We start from the raw sequence: 19,398 nt of genomic DNA on the forward strand, positions 1-19,398 counted from the left end.
TGATCAATATCAGATATAATGCTAATACTCTTTTAACCTACAAAGTATATCAAATATTTGGATGACCAGACGAGAGTGCTGAAACTTCATTGACAACATTTTGATGATCAATTAATAATTTCTTTCCAGCTCACAAGCTAACAGAGAGTTGCTAGACTGACCCTGGCTGCAAATTACATTTGCTGCCACTAGGGTGCGTCTAGATTTCTAGGCTAGTAGTCTGTATCAACAGAAGTACATTTCCAGGATAACTGCCTGACATCCGGCACGACGTCCCTAGCAAGCTACACGCTGCAAATGAAAATTTTGATTGTGCAACCTGACAGGCCTGCTTGCTTCCTTCGGGGAATGATTGTAAAGATTTACAAAGAATATGTTTACGGCATTTCCTCTCTAACTGGGACGTTTTAGGACCGATTGGTGGGATTGCTGTGGACATATAATATTGTATGTGGTGTTTTCTTCTGCGGGGTTCCACCAAAACAAGTTCCTTCCCGAGATCAGTTTGCAGAGCCACCGTCGCTGTGTCCGGAGCTTAGCGCCGCCCAAGACGATTGTCATTGGTTTAAAGAAATGCAAACAACCCAGAGCGGTTTTTTTCTCTCCTATCCCAGAATGCATCTGTGGTGTAGCCAGACCCTAGGTCTGGCAATGTGAGACTATAATTTGTGTAAATTGGATGTTTTAGACAAAATTTGCAATTTGAAGATGTTGCCTCGGTGTCTGAGAAATTTCACATTTTCACTATTTATTATTCATATATTAAACACGCCGACCACAAGTTCCCTCCCTTTAATAAAAAGGCATTTTTTTCCCTCAGTTTGTTGGCTGTTAAAGACGGCAGTGAATGATAATCTGATTTTCACATGAGCAGAAACAGTGAAATTGGAAAATCCTTCTAATTAGCTTTAGCAGCAAGAATATGAATTTTCAAAGCAATACAAAGTAAAGAAATTTCATTTCTACACTTTTTTTAAGCTGAATGAAAATGAAGCACCTGAAAGAAGGAGAAAAAAAACCCAGCACAACAGTAACTTCAAACTGATTTTTATAATTGTACAATTTATATAAAACCAATGGAAGCTGACAAACAGCCCTCAGCATGTCGTACTGCATCAGGAACTGGTAGCAAAATCATCAGACATGACCATCGCGATTGTCAGGACTGGTGAAGCTCATTTTCTGGTAGAAGAAGAATACTGGCAGACAGATTCGGTCTCTCAGCAGACCTTCAGCTCAGGGACAAAAAACACTTGTTAACGTGTGCTTATCAGTTGTCTAGTTCAATCTAACTGCAGCTAAAAAGGGTTCTCAATTCAAAATAAGCTCATTATTTATACACAACTTGTTTTAGTCTGGAAAGATAACTCAAATAAAAAACTTTAGGATGGAGACGTCACTCAAAAGTCCTCTGTGATGGAGATTTGTTTTCATACAAAGCTTTACGCCAACATTATATACAAAAGCAGTTCAATTTCATATCAGTACCTAAAGCTAACACACTCACACACAACCAACTTAAAAGGAGAAGTCTGGAGATACTCTGATTTCTTATTGTCCGCAAAGCCCACGAAAAGACCAAGTATTAAAACCCTAATATATATTCTCTGTGCCATAGAGCTCCATTATTGTCCAAAAACTTCACATGTTCCCTCATTACCATGAACATATGGCAGCCGTGTTCCCCAAATACTCTCTAGAGCACCAAATGTGGATTAATCCGCCACTGAAAATAGTCCCCCATAAATGCATGATTTTCTTCGAGTAACGTTTGCTAAAAACATTGTTTTTAATCTGAGTATTTGTGACTTAATTAGGAATGAAAGTCATAAAATATTGATGGTTTTTGGTCTTCTCGAGGGAGTTGCTAACAATAAATATAAAAAAAGGTATATCAGCAGCCTCCAAGGAGTGAGACATCATTTCACAAAAAGTCTGGTGGATAATGGTCCCTCACACAAAGCAAACTCCTCACAAATTCAATGCAACATAACCGCCCACATTTTTGTCAACATCCGTTAACCCAAAAGGCAAAAAAAAAAAAAACTGCATCTAGCTAAATGTGCAAATAGTTTTGGTTTGATTTGTGCGGGTTTTGAGATCATTTCTGCCTCCATGTTTCCACGACACAATTCAAAATGTATCAACACCAATCTGTCTTTCCAAAAAACCATGTTGTGCCTCTCGACTGTATTCTGTCAATTTAAAAGGCAAAAATGCACAAAAGAAATAATGAATTGATTGATTTTGTATCCGAGGCAAATATCTCAAAACCTGGACAAACTTGCACGGCTCAAAACCACCACATTGATTTTGGTGAGGTGATTCTTTTAAAGATTATTATTATCTAACAAAACGATTTGTTGTAAAAAAACAAAAAACGGAACAAAAATGGATCGACATCAAGGCACTGGACACATTTGAGACAATGGCACATAGCTGGTAGGTAGACGAACAGGAGGGAGGAGGAAAGTGGTCAAGGCCCTGTGTTATTTTACATTTTAAGTGCTGGCAGTATTTGTACCATCATGTAATAGATAATAAATACTGATAAACGAACTGAGTGGGACCCAAAAGTGATTCAAAAATGTGGTCTTTATGGGCTTGCGTGATTAGACATTGCCCAGTTGGGAATTGGTCACCATTGGCTTTCCTGATCTACAGGAGGCGAGGAACAGTGCAGGGACATCTGCAGCCCTGGGTTCAATCAGTGGGTACATCCCAATTCCCTTGTTTGATCGTTCGTTTGATCGATCGCTTGAGGAAGGGTTGGGGTTGCGATATCCCGTAACATTTTGGACACAAATCTCTTTTATAATCTTTTTATCTCCTCACTCTCTTATTAGCGAAGAGGAATGGAAAACACGTGTCTCATTTTTTATCTGCTGGTTACAAATGACTTATTAATAATTATTTATAAATGAATTTATGGACACTATCAAATGATTTATCAGCAAATGATTTAAAAAAAAAAAAAAACAGAACAAAAATGGATCGACATCAAGGCACTGGACACATTTGAGACAATGGCACATAGCTGGTAGGTAGACAAACAGGAGGGAGGAGGAAAGTGGTCAAGGCCCTGTGTTATTTTACATTTTAAGTGCTGGCAGTATTTGTACCATCATGTAATAGATAATAAATACTGATAAACGAACTGAGTGGGACCCAAAAGTGATTCAAAAATGTGGTCTTTATGGGCTTGCGTGATTAGACATTGCCCAGTTGGGAATTGGTCACCATTGGCTTTCCTGATCTACAGGAGGCGAGGAACAGTGCAGGGACATCTGCAGCCCTGGGTTCAATCAGTGGGTACATCCCAATTCCCTTGTTTGATCGTTCGTTTGATCGATCGCTTGAGGAAGGGTTGGGGTTGCGATATCCCGTAACATTTTGGACACAAATCTCTTTTATAATCTTTTTATCTCCTCACTCTCTTATTAGCGAAGAGGAATGGAAAACACGTGTCTCATTTTTATCTGCTGGTTACAAATGACTTATTAATAATTATTTATAAATGAATTTATGGACACTATCAATAAATGATTTATCAGCAAATGATTTAAAAAAAAAAAAAAAAAAAGTTGCACAGTGGCAGTTATTGGGGGGGGGGCAGTGCCCCTGTAATATTAAGCCTCAATCCCCTCTGGCCCTCCTAACTGTGGTTAATTTTTAACCCCACCTTTATCCCCAAAGAGGGGATGTTATTCATGCAGTGCAGTGAAAAAGTCTTCTTGTGTTTATGGTTCTGTATCGTTAGTCAACGTAGAACCAGAACTATGGAGGGTTGGTGGTATGTAACACCAGGTCCCGCCCATGTCACTGCCTGTGGGACTGACTGGTATGCATTCAGCCTACGACGGCTCTTCTCTCTAAAAAAACTTTCCCTGCATCTTTTCCTGAATCTCTCCTCGCGCAAATGAGCCAAACGTGGATGCAATTAGGGTAATTAAGATGTACCCAGTGCGTTATATTCTATTTTTCTGGTGAATGCTTAAACTACTAAACACCACATTATAATTATTATTCACGTTCCATCAAAACCGAAAAGCAAAACCCAAATTTGTGCTTCAGTTGTTAACGATTAAAACGAGCTCCAGGTACCTGTTCATCAGTACGTTAATTATTTGCGCGTGGAAGTCAAATATTTGGTACAACAACAAGACAAAAAAAATCATAAAAAGGTTAAAATGACACTTAGTGGTCTTAATGGCCTACTTAATTTTGTACAAATGGCTTTTTTTTTTTTTTTAAAGACAAAATAAGTCTCGGAGGCGAGTTGCTATGCCACGCAGAGACTAAAGTACCGAGGTCGGGTTGGATTTAAGCACCCGTGAGTAGAAAGAACTAACCGTGGTGTAAGCTAACACAAGCATGCAGACCCGGACCAGAACTGGTCCAGATCGAATTCTTCTTCTCCGTGAAGCAGCTTACTCGGCTGCAGCAGTAAGTCCGGGGCAGTGTGGCTGCTCTGCTCATCGTTCTTTGAAAAAGGGCACTAAGAAAAAGCGCTGTGGGGCCTCCAGCATGGTGTCACACAGGAGGGCGACTCTGTACAAGATACAGACACTGCAAAAACATCCACGCTGTGTCACAACCAAGTCTCTACCCTTCTCCCTCAAGAGTGCACTACAGACTAAAACACTGCATCATTCCTGGGGGTGGGGGGTAAAAGGTTCAGGTGCACAGTTCGAGGTAGAAGGGTAGAGAGTCGGTTTAGGAGGGGTCAGAAGGTTTCCGAGTCCTCCGAGTCGTTCTCGGTGGTCCCCTCGCTGGAGGGTCCGGAGGGGTTCCTGGGGCTGCGTGGACCCCGAGGGCCGGTGCCCGGGCCTTTACCCCCCTGGTGGGGCAGCTGCCTCAGCAGGGAGCCTGGGGAGGGAGCCCCGGAGCTGCAAGGGGAGCAGAAAGGTATCATGGTAGCCAGAATGAGAGCCAGACAGTCAGCCACCTCTCTGCTAGGAGCGCAAGCCAGAGCAGGCGTAAGACCTGAGGTAGAGAGACAGAGAGGAAGGGGGGGGGGAGAAACGGATAGAAAAGAAGGAAGAGGAGGAGAGCGAGACGTAGACATGGAGGAAGCAAGGAAGGCAAAGCAGAAACAAGAGCAAGAAGACAGAGGGACGGAGCAGCATTCCATTAGTGTTCAGCCAGCTGACACAGTACACTGACATGAAGGGGGTACACTGCAATAGCACACAGAGACAACCACAGCTGACGTCTTTTACTACCTAAGAAATACATCCAATAAAAAGCAAAGAAGCAGCTTGTATACAGTTTAAATCAGGGTTCCCACTCAAGCCAGAGGTAAAACTTTTATAATTTAGTCAGATTTTTTAAAAGTTGTTATTTTGCACAGGTCCACTGAAAACAAGTTAACCCTTAAAGACCCACCTCCTGAATTATTATTATTATTATTAGGGCCCGAACGCCGACAGCGGCAAATGAATTGGCTTTTTGAGGGGCTTAACATATTCAAAAACTCACCAAAATTGGCGGTCGCATCAAGTCTGGTGAAAATGTACGTATTTTAAGAGTTTCGGGAATAGGCGCACAAAAATGGCTCGCTAGCGCCCCCTACAAAGTTAAAGAAATTAACCCCCTGCAGTGTGTTTAACGTAGACTCACAAAAGTTGGTACACCTATGTAACATGTTAAGATGTACAAAAACCGTCATTGGAGCCATACCCTAAACCCAACAGGAAGTCCACCATTTTGATTTCAAAGTTCGAAATTAGTGCGATTTTGGCCATTTCCACATGTCGTACTTCAACGAACTCCTCCTAGAGATTTCATCCGGCGGACTTCAAACTTGGTCTGTACCATCTCAACACCTTAAAGATGAAAAGTTATTAAAAGAAAAACTTTTCGTCAAACGGTGTGGGCGTGGTGTGGCGGCCATTTTGAGTGTTTAGCGATGAACAAAGAAATTGTTGTAACTTGAGTGTACGTTGTCAGCCCAAAATATCTCACGATTGACAAGGGTCCAGGTCTGAGGACATCTACAGGCCAATATTTACTTTTGGTCATAGCGCCCCCCGCTGGCAACAGGAAATGTGCCTTATATGACAAACATCATCCAATTTACATGAAACGTATAATGTGTAGACGACATGTGATACTGAGCCGCCCCCTATAATGTAACCACGCCCACTTACTCAGGCCACGCCCCCTTTCATAACATTTGAACCGTTTACGGTAGAGTCTTGTGTGAGGTGTCATTGAACTCAGCAGAGAGTTCCTTCTTCATTGGTGATGGTTTGGCCTGCCCCCTGTGTCTAAGCCACACCCCCTTTCATAAATGCTGACCCATCTAAGGTAGAGTCTTGTGTGAGGTATCATTGAACTCAGAGAGTTCCTTTTTAATTGGTGATGGTTTGACCCGCCCCCTATAATGGAGCCACGCTAATGAATTGTATGACGTAGAGTCTTGTGTGAGGTATCATTGAACTCAGCAGGTAGTTCCCTTTTCACTGGTGACTATTTGCAGTGTCTGAGTGCCGCACAAATGCACGGTTGCAAGGAGCGGCGTCCGCCAGTAACCCCGACACGCGCAGAGGCATGAGGGCCCGTCCATCGCTGCTTGCAGCTTTAATAATAATAATAATAATAATAATAATAATAATAATAATAATAATAATTATTATTAGTTTACACATTAAAGTTCATTTACGGGTCTTGGGGAAGTCTACTGCTACTTAGTGTCTCCAGCGGGAACTGTGTGATGAAAAAAGAAAATATGTGTGGAGTAAGTAAGAATCTCTGAATGAATTGTCAGCGGTCAAGTTGCATTGTGGGTAATGTAGGCGCCAGGTTTTGACAAGGAAGTAGGTGTGGAATATAAAAAGAAGATATTTGAAGTTCTGCTTCATCGATTATTGTATTTATAGTCATTTTAAAGTGTCTATCATGAGTCTGACAATGTTAGAGAAGGTCAATGCTAAATCAGGGGAGTGCTGATTTAAAATAAAGTATTTCTAATCATTAGACTCCTGCGATGAATTTGTCACGTCGTTCCCCATCTCTCTCTTCCTTCATCCTGTCATCTCTCTACTGTCGCCCAAAAGTGGTTTCTTTTAAAGGGTGAAAAGGGGTGTAGAAGAGTGTCATTTGTAAAATCCTGAAATATCCCGTCTCAATTCCATAATATTCCACAAACTCCATGACTAGCGGGAACCCCCTTTTAAAGATATTACATTGAATGTTTTTTTTTGTTGTTTTAAATCATTCATTAGTCAACTTCATGCTGGAAAGGATGAAAACATTCACGCTGACCAATGGCCACTGCATGCAGCTAGGGCCTATAAAGCAGCTGGGGGGAACCAGGTTCACCCTACCGTTCTCATCCACCGTCTGAACGTTGGCTCCTCGGGACAGCAGCTCCTGGACCGCCTTCTTCAGACCGCTACGAGCAGCCAGGTGGAGAGGACTGACAGACGGACACAAGGTTGTATATTTATTAACAGAGACTTCCTGTGTGCCTTGAAGCCCACATTTTGTACGGAGAGATAACTGTGTAGAGAGTGAAAACATACCATCTTATAAATACTTTATTTTTGTAATGGACAGGAGGTTTTAGATACTCACGTTTGCAGCGCTGCATTTGTGGCATTTATGAGGGCCGTGTCCGACAGCTTCTCCAGGATCAACATCACGCAGTCTTCCTTTCCCTGTAAAGAGGCGATGTCAGGTTATTTAAAGAGCCAAGACGAAAACATCCATTCCTACTTGCTGATTTTTGAAGCCACAAAGACACTGGAATCAAGTCAAGTCGATAAATAAATAAGATGGAGGCTGGAGACTTACATTACTGCAGGCTAGATGCAGGGCAGTGTTGCCGTCTTTGTCCGTCAGACTGAGGTTGGCACTGGTGCTGGTCAACAGCACCTCTGGAGCACAAGACATAATGAGAACCAGCATACATACATACACTTAACATGCATACATTTCAATGTAACAACATAGGGCACGAGCCAAAACACACTGCAGTGTTGAAGCCACAAGCAAAGTAAAACCTCTCCGTACCGAGGGCTCCGGCTCTGCCCTTCTCCGCCGCCATCATCAGTGCGTCGCGACCCGATTGGTCCACAGTATCGACAGGTGCATCGTGAGACAGGAGCAGCTGGACGCAGTCGACGTGACCCGAGAATGCTGCAGCATGAAGAGGAGTCCTGCAGGAGAGAGGAAGATAGTATACCTAGGTAAAAGTACTAATACCACACTGTGGAAAGTCCTGCATTCAAAACCTTACTGCTTCAGGCGAAAAACTCCAGAATTAACTGATCATTCATTTTGAGCTCTGTATTAAGGCAACTGATACTGATCTTCAGCTTGGAGTAAGCAGGTAGGCAGTTCCCACACACATCCCGCAGACATCTGCCATTTTAAATCAGTCTATAGTCATTTCCTCTAACCTCCAAGTGAACTGTATGTTGGAGTTACCCGCAGGCATAGGTGTATGGTTTCACTTAGCCCTGACAGACGGACTTCTGCAGCATAGCCGCTGAGAACAGTCCATAAACACAACTTAACGTCCATAAAACTAAAATCCTTAAAGCTTTAGTGCGTAACTTTTTGATATTAATGAACGTCCGTTACATTCGAGCCATTGCCAAATGAGTTGCTACAAAGCTAATTAAGACTATCAGCTCTACACAACTCTCTATGGATTTCTCAGTTTCAGAAGATGGTGGCGTCCGGTGACTTGAGTGAAGATAATGACCTCTTGCGAAGTGTCCTCCTTGGCTACTAGCAACTGCATGGAGGAGGGGTGGGGGTGGTGTGTGATCACGGAAGGCTTGTATCATGTGGATGCGCCGACAGTTTTGTTGTCATTACTAAGAATTCCTCATGGGGGGGGACAGAAAAGACTCACTATAGCTTTAAGCCGGTTAAAAGATAAACGTTTAAGAGTATGTTATATAAATGTTGCAAAAAAAAATCCATTTCTGACAGACCTTCTACACGGAACCGCAGACATATGCGCACAGAGCCACAGAGTCGCACTAAAGTTAAAGGATAGAAGTGACATAAATAGCCGTGTAACAGAGAGACCTTGAGACAGAAGTTCAAACCCTGCATACTTTCTCACCTCGGCACAGCTTGAAAATCACTGCGTGAAATGAGTGTGAATGTCTGTCGGTTTCAGAAAGTTACAGAAAATGTTCCCTGTCAGTGTTTTCCTCTTCTATCTGCTGTTTCTGGATTCATATTCCTGCTGCATTCATGTGTATGTTGCCTTTTCCTGCTGTAGATGTTTTAAGGTTGTGCTCATTTGAACTCCTTTATATACGGTTTGGTAGTTTAATCTACAGCAATGCATCACATTCTATAAGATGATCATGTTTGTAGCGTCGCTGTCCTGTGAGAACCACGTACCTCTAAAAAAGATTTAAAACTGTTCATGGTGTCAGAAAAACAGCTGTTTTCAGCTTTGTGACGATGCCTTTTCCAGCTGATCCAAGCAAGAGGCTTTTTAAATACTATTTAGCTTAAGGAGGAGGAACATTTTCACAACACATTAAGGAACACTTCATCCTTCAGTTTATCACAAACATTCAACATCAACACATCTGGAGATACGTGGTTTACACTGGACAGGAAGGGGATGAAAAACTGTCATCTGAAAAGTAACTAAAGCTGTCAGACTAATGCAGTGGAGTAAAAAGTACAATATATACCTCAGATGTCGTGGAGTGCAAGTATAAAGTTACATGAAATGGAGATACTCAAATAAAGTATGAGTATTTTAATTTGTAATTAAGTACAGTACTTTAATAAATGCACTTGCTGTAGTTACATTCCCCTACTACACACAAGTCTTACCTGTCCTTAGCGTCTTTGCAGCCAGCGATGTCCGAACCCATTGCCTCCAGCAGCAGCGATGCACACGGCTCGTGATCATTCACCCTGGGAGTTTAAAAACAAACAGGATCACTGACAGATAATCAAGTGTTGGAAATGATGACGTTTTGAAAGTGTTCACTGTGTTTTAGCTGTTCACTTTGATGCTGCTGCTCACTATCCAGAGGATAGTTAATGATGCTTAGAGCAAAAAATCTCAGTATTTATTTATATCACTTTTAAATACTGAGAAGCAGCTCTTTTGTATTTTTCCCACTTTCTGAGCTGTCCATTTTTCAGTGTTTTATATCACAGAACTGAATGAACAATAAAAAAAACTTTTTGGACTTCAAGCAAAACGTTGTGATGGGCATTGCTCACCATTTTCTGACACTTTACAGACTAAATGATGAATCCGTTTCAGTTAATAGTGAATATAATCATTACTTAGAGCCCTAGTATGAACCTGAAATCTGTTTAAATCTATCTGCTCCTTTCAAAACGATAGACATTTTTCGGTGAAAAGCAGTAAAAACAGTGATCATAAATAATATTCAATGCATGTGTGACTTACACAGCACAGTGCAGAGGGGTGAACGGGTTCCCATCAATACAGCGACAACCTTTCTGCTCCAGCAGAACCTCCACACACCCCTCATGACCTACACACCCACACACACACACACACACACAGCAAACAGATGTGTCCTCTTATCAAAAGTGCAACAAAATCGATTTTTAAAACAAAAGAAATCCCACTTAAAAATAATTAAATAGAAAAAACATCTCTTCAAATAAATATACTAAGAAGAGGTAGTGAGGTCTGAAGTCAAACAAGTGAAATTAAAACTATTTAACCCTAGGTCATTCAAAAATTGCATCGCGATTCATTTTGTATCTCAACCGGTTGTATCTTTACACATTTATAGCACTTTTTTTTTAACTGGTTCTCGTTGCATCCCTAGTAACTTCATTATAAACACAACATTAGCAGAAATGTGATCAGAGTGCTCAATAAAGAACAATGAAAAAAGAAAGACTAATTCAAAACAGCGGCGTGCAGACTTAAAGTACATGAACACTGACCGTAGTAGCAGGCCCAGTGCAGCGGTGTGTAGCCGCTGTGGTCCCTCAGCCGGGGGAGGGCCGGTGGCTCGGAGCCGGCGATGCTCAGCAGCTCGCAGAGCCACGAGGCGTGACCGCGGGCGGCGGCCAGGTGGATGGCGGTACGACCCCGAGAGTCACCCAGCAAAATGGAAGCTTCTTGCTCCAACAGACACTGGATACACTCCTCCTGACCACACAGCAGCTGGGGACAAAAGATGAAAAGGTTAAATATATATATATATATATTTTTTTTTTTTTTGTATCACTTTTTTCGACATACTATACTATGACTGTTTTCAAAGTGATTTATTAGTTGACATGGTGGTGCAGGGGTTAGCACGGCTCCAAATAGCACCAGCAAGTAGGCACTGCAGACTGACTCCTGGTCTGATGCCCAGTCCGGGCTGGGCAATTCAGCTTAACATCAGCTTTTACAAAAACTTTCTTAAGACATTCTTAATAATTAGAACCATTTCCACTTTTCCAAATGTCCCTACAACTTCACCGTCTTACACATTTTAACCAGCAATTCAGTGTAGCGACATCTTTTTAAAAAAAAAACTTAAAATGTTCCACTTTTGTTTGATACATTATTGGTATTATTCAACATTTCAATGAAATGCATACTAATTAAAACCTTTCCCACTTTTCTTTTCAACTATTCTCACTTCTTCACCTTCTTCTTACACAATTATGCCAGCAATCCAGTTTATCTTTAGCAATTTCGTTTTTTCAGCATTCACAAGCATTTTCTACAGGAAATGCATTTTCCATTATATAATACTATATATAATAATATAGCAAATTATATATAATATATAAACACAAGTCTGAAGGCTTCTAGGAAGCTACTGATTTACATTTCTGTGAGATATAAAAGAGAGAAACTAGGTTTGGTCCCCTTTTTGGAATCTTATAATCATAATCAACTATATTGATACAGCACTTTTCAAAACAAAGATACAAAGGGATTTAAAAGATGTCACTGACTCTGCAGCCTCAGCTCATCTGAGATTTGAGAATCAGTTGTGCAAAATCAGACACTAATAATGACTTGCTGGAACCGCAGGAAGTCAATTTAAATGCTTTATGAATGCGTGTAAATGTAAAATACGCACAAATTGTAGTTAGAAGAAAGCAAGAACTCCAGTAAAGTGTTTTAAATGTTGCCATAGAGAGCATATACAGAGTATTAAATGGAAGTACAAACAATTGTAGTATAAAAGATTTTTTTAAATCATGTGAACCTGATTTACAGGTAAGCAGATGTTTAACAATCCAAAACATCAAAATAACCTGTAACACTAAACATAGTGATAAAGGAACAGATAAGAAAGTGGGATTCAGATTTATTGGAAATTGCAATTTGAGTAAATTCAGATTTGTAAGAGGTTCATAATGTCTGTTATTTTAGAAGTTTGATTCACTGTCCAACCAAACAAAGAAGAAAGAAAATATTCTTAGATGTGCACTGAAAGATATCAATTAATTATAATCAAACACTGAAAATTGTTCTGGTGGCACACTCAAGCCTCCACAAAGGCAAGAAAGAGGAAGGAAGAAAGGCTAATGCTCACCCCGAGGTGCAGTGCAGTGAGGCCGTGCTTACTCGCCAGGTTCACGTTGGCTTCCCGCTCCAGCAGCAGCGACACAACGTCCACGTGTCCTCCCGCCACCGCCAGCATCAGAGGAGTCCTGCAGACGAGGCAGAGGAGGTGTAAAAATAAAATTGGAACAGTTTGAGCAAAAACTTGAATAGGAGGAGAAACAAAAATCCAAATCACTCACTGTCCCTGAGAGTCATCAGCATCTACCAGGTCTGCACTGTCCGGGTCATCCAGCAGAAGGCGCACACACGTCGTATGACCGTTCATGACTGGAGGAAGCCACAGAGGGTGTGACAGCAGGAAGAACGAGAAACAGGGTGACAGAAATGTTTATTAATAGTCATGACACATCAGATCTTCAAACCTCACTCACTGCTGCTTCAGAAAGTCATTCGGTTTGACACTTTTGCAGCTAAACGATACACTCAAGTGACAATAATTGAGAAATTTGGACCTATTCAACCTTCTATACACACTAGAAACACATAGTCATGGGGACATTTACACCTGATGCCAAGTAATAGGGTAATAAAAGTCATATTTTAATCTCCAAGTGCAACTCATACAAAATGCCACAGGAGCATAAAGTGAAAACACATGAGCACACAGTGGAGGTAAGGTACATTTTTGTACAGAGAGAATTTCCAAACAGAGAGAAAGCCTGAAAGTTTCATTAAGGCTTCATCCACCTATCACTACTAAAATTCCACATGAAAGAGCAACAGAAATACAAAACGTACAGTATATTTGGATCCAACACAGAATACTTTAGGCCATATCCAGCTACAACACGTGTTGATACAGATGTTAACGTGACGGAGAAAACAGGAAGAGGTAATAAGTGAGATTGAAACTGAACCCACCTGCCAGGTGGACAGGGTTGCGTCCGTACTGGGTGTCTGTGGCGCGTGGCGACGCCCCCTGGCTGAGGAGGGTGTGAACGCATTCAGTGTGGCCCCGGAGGGCGGCCAGGGCCAGGGGGGTCCTCCCCACCTCGTCTCCCTGGTCCACCTCCCTCTCGCCCTGCAGCAGCACCTCCAGGGCCTGAGCGTGGCCGTGGTACGCCTGCAGAGACAGAGACTCTTTAAAAAAAACACTTTCTTTGGTCGCATGTTGCTGTTAACATTTATTTAAAATGAGAATGAATTGATGTACAACCTATACCAAATCTTTTTAACATTAATATCTACAGAAAGAAAATCTTGAAATGCTAATATTTGATATGGAGCCTCTGTTTGTACACACAGAATACAACAGGGAAGTGAGGAAGCCAAAACTTTAAAATTCTGAATGAGAAATCACAAAGCAGCTGATCAGCAAAGCTCTAAACCTGCCAAACTCTAGAGTACACCAGTTTCTTATCTGTGATGATAAACTTTTCCTTCTTTTGTTAAATGTACAAAACTGTTTTGTAAAAATCATATTTTGAAAGAAGTACTGTTTTGGTTTTTGCTCCAAAATTATCAGGTATCAGTTCTAATATCAGAAAATACATGCGTAATACAGTAAGATGTCATGCTATCTCTGTGTGTGTGTGTGTGTGTGTGTGTGTGTCTCACAGCGAGGTGCAGCGGGCTCCGAGGGTTCGGAGATTCAGGGTCGTCTTGGTGACTGTCGTCTCTGTCCAGCAGCTGCAGGTCACAACGACACATATCAACATGAAACCTACTGACAGTCCCCTCATATAGAATATGCACTTTACTTCATACAATATATTAAAACATAAATGGCGCTTGTGTCTCTTGTTGATATAAACTTGAAGCACTTTGTAAATGTTTGACACAAATCAGAGTCAACCAGACAACTTGTTTGGTGTGCAGAGAAAATATGATCAGCCTAAAGAAAATGCCTTGAGTCACAATTAAACTATTTCCTGTGTGTGTATGTGTGTGTGTGTGTGTGTGTGTGTGTGTGTGTGTGTGTGTGTGTGTGTGTGTGTGTGTGTGTGTGTGTACTGACCAGCTCCAGACAGTGCCTGTGTCCGTAGGCCGCAGCGTAGTGGACGGGACTGTAGCCCTGTTTGTCTTTCAGCGAGGCTGTTGCTCCGCTCTGCAGCAGGAACTCTAAACATCTGGAACGCACACATGGCAGTTATCATACATGACACAACGCAGCTAACGTGAAACTGAACGGGATCTCAATCTGCTCTTTATTTTCATTTTTGCTGTAAGAAATGCCACCATTTCATTTGTGCCTTGCATCGGGGGACAAAAGTGTCAACAAAACATAAATGAAGCGTTTTAATGAGTTGTTATCCAGTGTCCCATATTAAAAACAATATGCTTAATTCAGCGCTTCAACTAACAATTATTTCCCTTAGCGATTAATCTGCCATTTATCGCTATCACCTCCACCAAGAAGGTTACGTTTTCGGTTCGGTTTGTCTGTCAGCAGGATTACAGAAAAACTCCTTGCCCGATTTTCATGAAACTTGGTGGAAGGGTGTTAGCCTGGTCCTACCAGACTCTGGTACTTTTCATTTGTACAGAGAGTCTGGCCACTCTCCATTGACAAGTGTTAACTTCCTTGAAGGCGGGTACTCTGTTAAAGTTTAAAACTATTGGATCTGCCCAGAGCCACTCTGGATCTGCCATAACCAATCGCTAACGTTTGGTCGTGACGTCGGCTTAGCATCGCTAGCGTTCGCCTTAGCCAACTCCTTCACCACCAAGGGGGTAAGCGAGAATCCGGAAAGCGTACCTCCTATGGGGAGATTTCGAGGCTAACAAGCCATTACCTTCCACTAGCATTCCATTGACTCCCATTCATTTTGGCGTCACTTTGACAGCGAATAACGACAACGAGTAACATCTGAAGCGTTTAAAGACTATTTGTCCGTTGTTTATTTCTAAAGAAACACGACAATGTATAAAAGGCTCCATTACCTTGTATCTCACGTTATGGCTCCGTAGCAGACGTCTTTGTAAAAATAGGCTAACGATTGTGTTCACATCTATGTGACTTTCTGTCCCATAGTAGAGAAATTACCGTATAGTCAGGAGAAGCCATAGACCGTGAAATTAATGGACAAAGCGACACCGTAGATTTCCATGGAGACCAGTGAAGTCTATTAGAAGCACTTTTCCGGTGATGGCTGAGCATTACTGCGCAGCCTCCAACTGAGCTTGAAGACGTAAATGTGACGTGAGCAACCTGTCTGAAAGTTATAAGTCTTCTGGTAGCTGTGCCAAGAGAAATCTCAATCATTCACAATCTAGCAGAGACGGAGAGCGTAGGTATATGTAAGGAGATAACATAGGCACAGGCTAATTATTGATCACTAAAATGATAGTTAACATTAGTAATTAAACTTAAACAGCTAATGGAAGTCGAAACCTGTGAGCTTCTCCTGACTATACGGTAATTTGTGTACTATGCGACAGAAAGTCGGGTGGTTATGACACAATCGTTAGCCTATTTTTACAAAAACGTCTGCTACGGAGCCATAACGTGAGATACAAGGTAATGTAATGTAAATTCAGATGTAAAGTTATTCGCGGTCAAAGTGACGCCAAAATGAATGGCAGTCAAATGGAATGCATATAAATATAAATTAATAAAAAAATAATGATATAAAAAAAAAAATGTATAGTACGCATACAGCCGTTTGAGTATACCTAATTTAGTGCGTTTTTTTGTTTGTTTTGTACTCAAAAGCTGCTTAACAGTAGTATGTAGTATGGATATGATCAAAATGTCATATGTTTCTTAGTGTGGACTTACAGCGCTGCCTCTTTCTCCCTCTCTGCCTGAACTCCATCACTCTCTGGCTCCAGAGCAACACGGCGCCTGCAGAGGGGGAGACAACAGGACGGAGGGAGGAGAGACGGGTTAAAGCATCAACACACTCAAACAGCAGCCTCTTTTAATGCAGTGGAAACCTGCTAAAGCCAACAACTTAGTGGATAACTGCCAGCTGTGCTGTGGTGCTGCAAATCCCGGAGGCCACGCACGACTATTGCCACCTAAGTATCACCTCCATGGTTACCATGGCAACAGGGAAGGTGTGGACCATCAGGTTTCTATATGTAGAAACAGTAGACAGCCACCCAGTGCAACACTTAGAAAAGTGGTGTGAAGAGGTTTTGGATTTTCCACCTTGTCTCCTCGTCAATGAGTGGATTTCAAAAGAACTTTTAACTTTGGAAACAACAAGTGATCGAGAATACACGCGTCTCTCTGCAGCCTCACCTCCTGTCCAGGTCCGAGGCAGCGGCATAGTGCAGCGCAGAGCGCCCCCACTGGTCAGTGGCGTTGATGGCGGTGCCACAAGCAACCAGAGTCTCCAGACACTGATAGTGACGGCTGGCGGCTGCGTAGTGGAGGGGGGTTCTGGGAAATAACAGGAAGAAAGACACATATACATGTTCAGACACATCAATTCCAGGATGCACTTTATCTGGATTTCAATACCTAAACTCAGGACATACACCATGGCCAAAAGTATGTATATGAACACCTGAACTTTACACCCCTATTTAGTGGTCGAACATCTCATTCTAAAACTACGGGCCTTAATGTGCTGCTATAACAGCCTCCACTCTTCTAGGAAAAGCATTCCACAAGATAATGTCTGACATCACAGCTTACTTATTCAACACTACTGATGATATTATAAACAAATGTGTTGTTAAACCCTTACAGCAATGTGTTCTCTTACCTGCCGCACTTATCCCTCCTGTTGTGGTCTCCACCACTGCTCAGAAGTAGCTTAACACACTCCACATTACTGCACACAGAGAGGAGGTAGAGGGGTACAATTACTGCAGGAACAGTATACATGTATTTACTCATTTCTATTTATGGCTTTAAGGGTTAAAACAACTAAATGTAGTCCTTGATAGTCCAAAGGAAGGAATCCATGTTGCTTAAACTCTTTGATAAACAGATGATTAAAGGGAAATTCCAGTTTAGTACAATTAGGGTCTCACTTAAGTCAGACGGGGCAAGTAACAAGAGCAGTTGATTGGACAGGTTTTGAACAAACGCTAAGATAAGATAATCCTTTATTGATCCCCAGAGTGGAAATGCAGGTGTTGCAGCAGCAAAAGGCCAGAAATACATACAGATAATAAAAAAATTTAAAAATAAGAATAGAATACAAACAGAAACTAAACAAGAGCAATTAAACTCAAGGTAAGCAAGGATCATTAAACAGCCAAAATAAAGGTGAATGGTAAAACTATTACCCAAACATTCAGTTGTAAAAATCCATCACAGTTTACAGACTAACTTCCTATTTGCCTTAGTTGTGCGTACTCAGTTTTTTTTGCAAATGTTATTAACATTTCAGGTGAGCTCACTTCCTGTTTCACCTCTGAAAAAGTGGTTTAGAGGATCTGAATAAACTGCTTACGACCTGTCTGATCGTCTGACTGCTCGTGTTTCAAATTATGTCCAAAACTATGAATATAAGAGCTGGGAGCTGTTGTAATAAACCATAATGATCCTTTTAAGGCATTTTAAACCTTTCCTTCTAAAAGATATCTACGTAACAAACGTTGGTGCTCACCCTCCGGCAGCAGCAGCGTGCAGGCAGGTCCTCCCCAGGCTGTCAGGAGTGTCTATCTGGAAGCCTGCAGACAGGACCGAGTCGTTACACATTATGCTAAACCTCCGACCTGAAGAGGGCAGCGCAGGGAGACCGAGGGAGGCCAGACAACACACAGCAGCAGCCAACGCCACAGAGAGAGACAGGAGGAGGAGCAGGTGGAGAGAAAGACAGGTGTAAGTGCAACAGGTGGGGGGGGGGGGGGGGGGGAGGTTAGGTGAGAGTGCATGATGCTGGCCATGCATACAGGAAAACACAAACATGTATAAGCTACACATAGCTTACAGAAAGAGAGAGCTAACGATGGTATGTCTGTATGTATACATTTTTAGTAAATTAAGTAACTGTATCTGCAAGGACTACAAGTGTGCCATATTTTTTAATGTGCAAAAGATTCATCACAATAACATGGCTAGAGACTGCTACAACACGTTTACAGCAATCATTCACGTTGCAAATAAGCACCGGTGGTCACCAGCATAAGGATTAGAGATGGGAAGCTGCCCACAGAGTGCACCTACTTTATTTGATAATTGTTTCAATGTGGTTACACGCTGAATCATGAGAATTACCAGTCAGCAGATCCTCCATTCTTTGCAGACAGGCGCTTGGCCTTAAAAATTTCTAGATTCGCTAGAAAAGCTAGATTCCTAACATCTAGCTTTTGTTCCGACAGAGGTTGAACGAAGTTTTCTGAACGTCTCTTTGGATAAAAGTATAGACCCCCACATGATTGTATTGTAACATCATAGTTGCACGTAACAAAGGACAACACGATGACTGTGTTGTCGTCTTGTGCTGTGGCTTTTTAAATGCTTTATTGCTAGAATTTGCCTAATCTTCATGGTTCATTAAATGTAAAAGGGACTTTTAGCTCCTGATTTAGCTCAGAGTGCAACAAACACAAAAGCTCAGCACCACTAACTGCTCACAACAGTTCTGACCAGACACAACACTGCAGCTGCACATGGCTCAAGCACATGTAAATGACTTCTTTGTTGTTCAAAACAGCAACTCAGCAGGGCCACATGAGGAATTTCATCCTGCTCCATGCCTCCAGACAAAAGTGCAAAAATGGGATTGATGTCTTTCCTCTATTCCTACTTCACATGTGTGTAATTTTAATTTCTTCCCTCATGAGATAAGTGGAAAGAAAAATAATTGTATTTCCAAAATCAACAAGTAAACTTTTCAGATGTAAGCAATAAACTACCAGTGTCAATACTCTAAGAGACGAATTCAACAGAATACGCTCTTTTTCCAAAAGGAGAGTTGTCCCATCAGTGAGTAATTAAA

The 19,398-nt window shown here is 41.7% G+C and overlaps 1 protein-coding gene across 2 annotated transcripts in view; it reads right to left on the reverse strand.

Annotated features, from left to right (window-relative positions):
• Positions 1 to 1,031: 1,031 nt before the first annotated feature.
• The window catches only part of ankrd44 (ankyrin repeat domain 44), a 44,156-nt gene continuing 25,789 nt past the window's right edge, over positions 1,032 to 19,398 (reverse strand). The window contains exons 12-28 of one of the 2 annotated variants that reach the window (XM_078262614.1): positions 18,064 to 18,172; positions 17,212 to 17,280; positions 16,743 to 16,883; positions 16,275 to 16,340; positions 14,511 to 14,622; positions 14,111 to 14,182; positions 13,415 to 13,616; positions 12,733 to 12,820; positions 12,522 to 12,639; positions 10,924 to 11,146; positions 10,412 to 10,499; positions 9,820 to 9,903; positions 8,020 to 8,165; positions 7,801 to 7,883; positions 7,582 to 7,664; positions 7,332 to 7,423; positions 1,032 to 4,986 (exon numbers count right to left, since the gene is read on the reverse strand). In XM_078262614.1, coding sequence (XP_078118740.1) covers positions 4,727 to 4,986; positions 7,332 to 7,423; positions 7,582 to 7,664; positions 7,801 to 7,883; positions 8,020 to 8,165; positions 9,820 to 9,903; positions 10,412 to 10,499; positions 10,924 to 11,146; positions 12,522 to 12,639; positions 12,733 to 12,820; positions 13,415 to 13,616; positions 14,111 to 14,182; positions 14,511 to 14,622; positions 16,275 to 16,340; positions 16,743 to 16,883; positions 17,212 to 17,280; positions 18,064 to 18,172 — 2,036 coding nt within the window. In that variant the 3' untranslated portion in view covers positions 1,032 to 4,726. The remainder of the gene's footprint in view (positions 4,987 to 7,331; positions 7,424 to 7,581; positions 7,665 to 7,800; positions 7,884 to 8,019; positions 8,166 to 9,819; positions 9,904 to 10,411; positions 10,500 to 10,923; positions 11,147 to 12,521; positions 12,640 to 12,732; positions 12,821 to 13,414; positions 13,617 to 14,110; positions 14,183 to 14,510; positions 14,623 to 16,274; positions 16,341 to 16,742; positions 16,884 to 17,211; positions 17,281 to 18,063; positions 18,173 to 19,398) is intronic. The other variant, XM_078262615.1, reaches the window with a different exon arrangement.

The sequence above is a fragment of the Sander vitreus genome, chromosome 11 (assembly GCF_031162955.1).
Source record: "Sander vitreus isolate 19-12246 chromosome 11, sanVit1, whole genome shotgun sequence".
Lineage (NCBI taxonomy): Eukaryota > Metazoa > Chordata > Actinopteri > Perciformes > Percidae > Sander > Sander vitreus.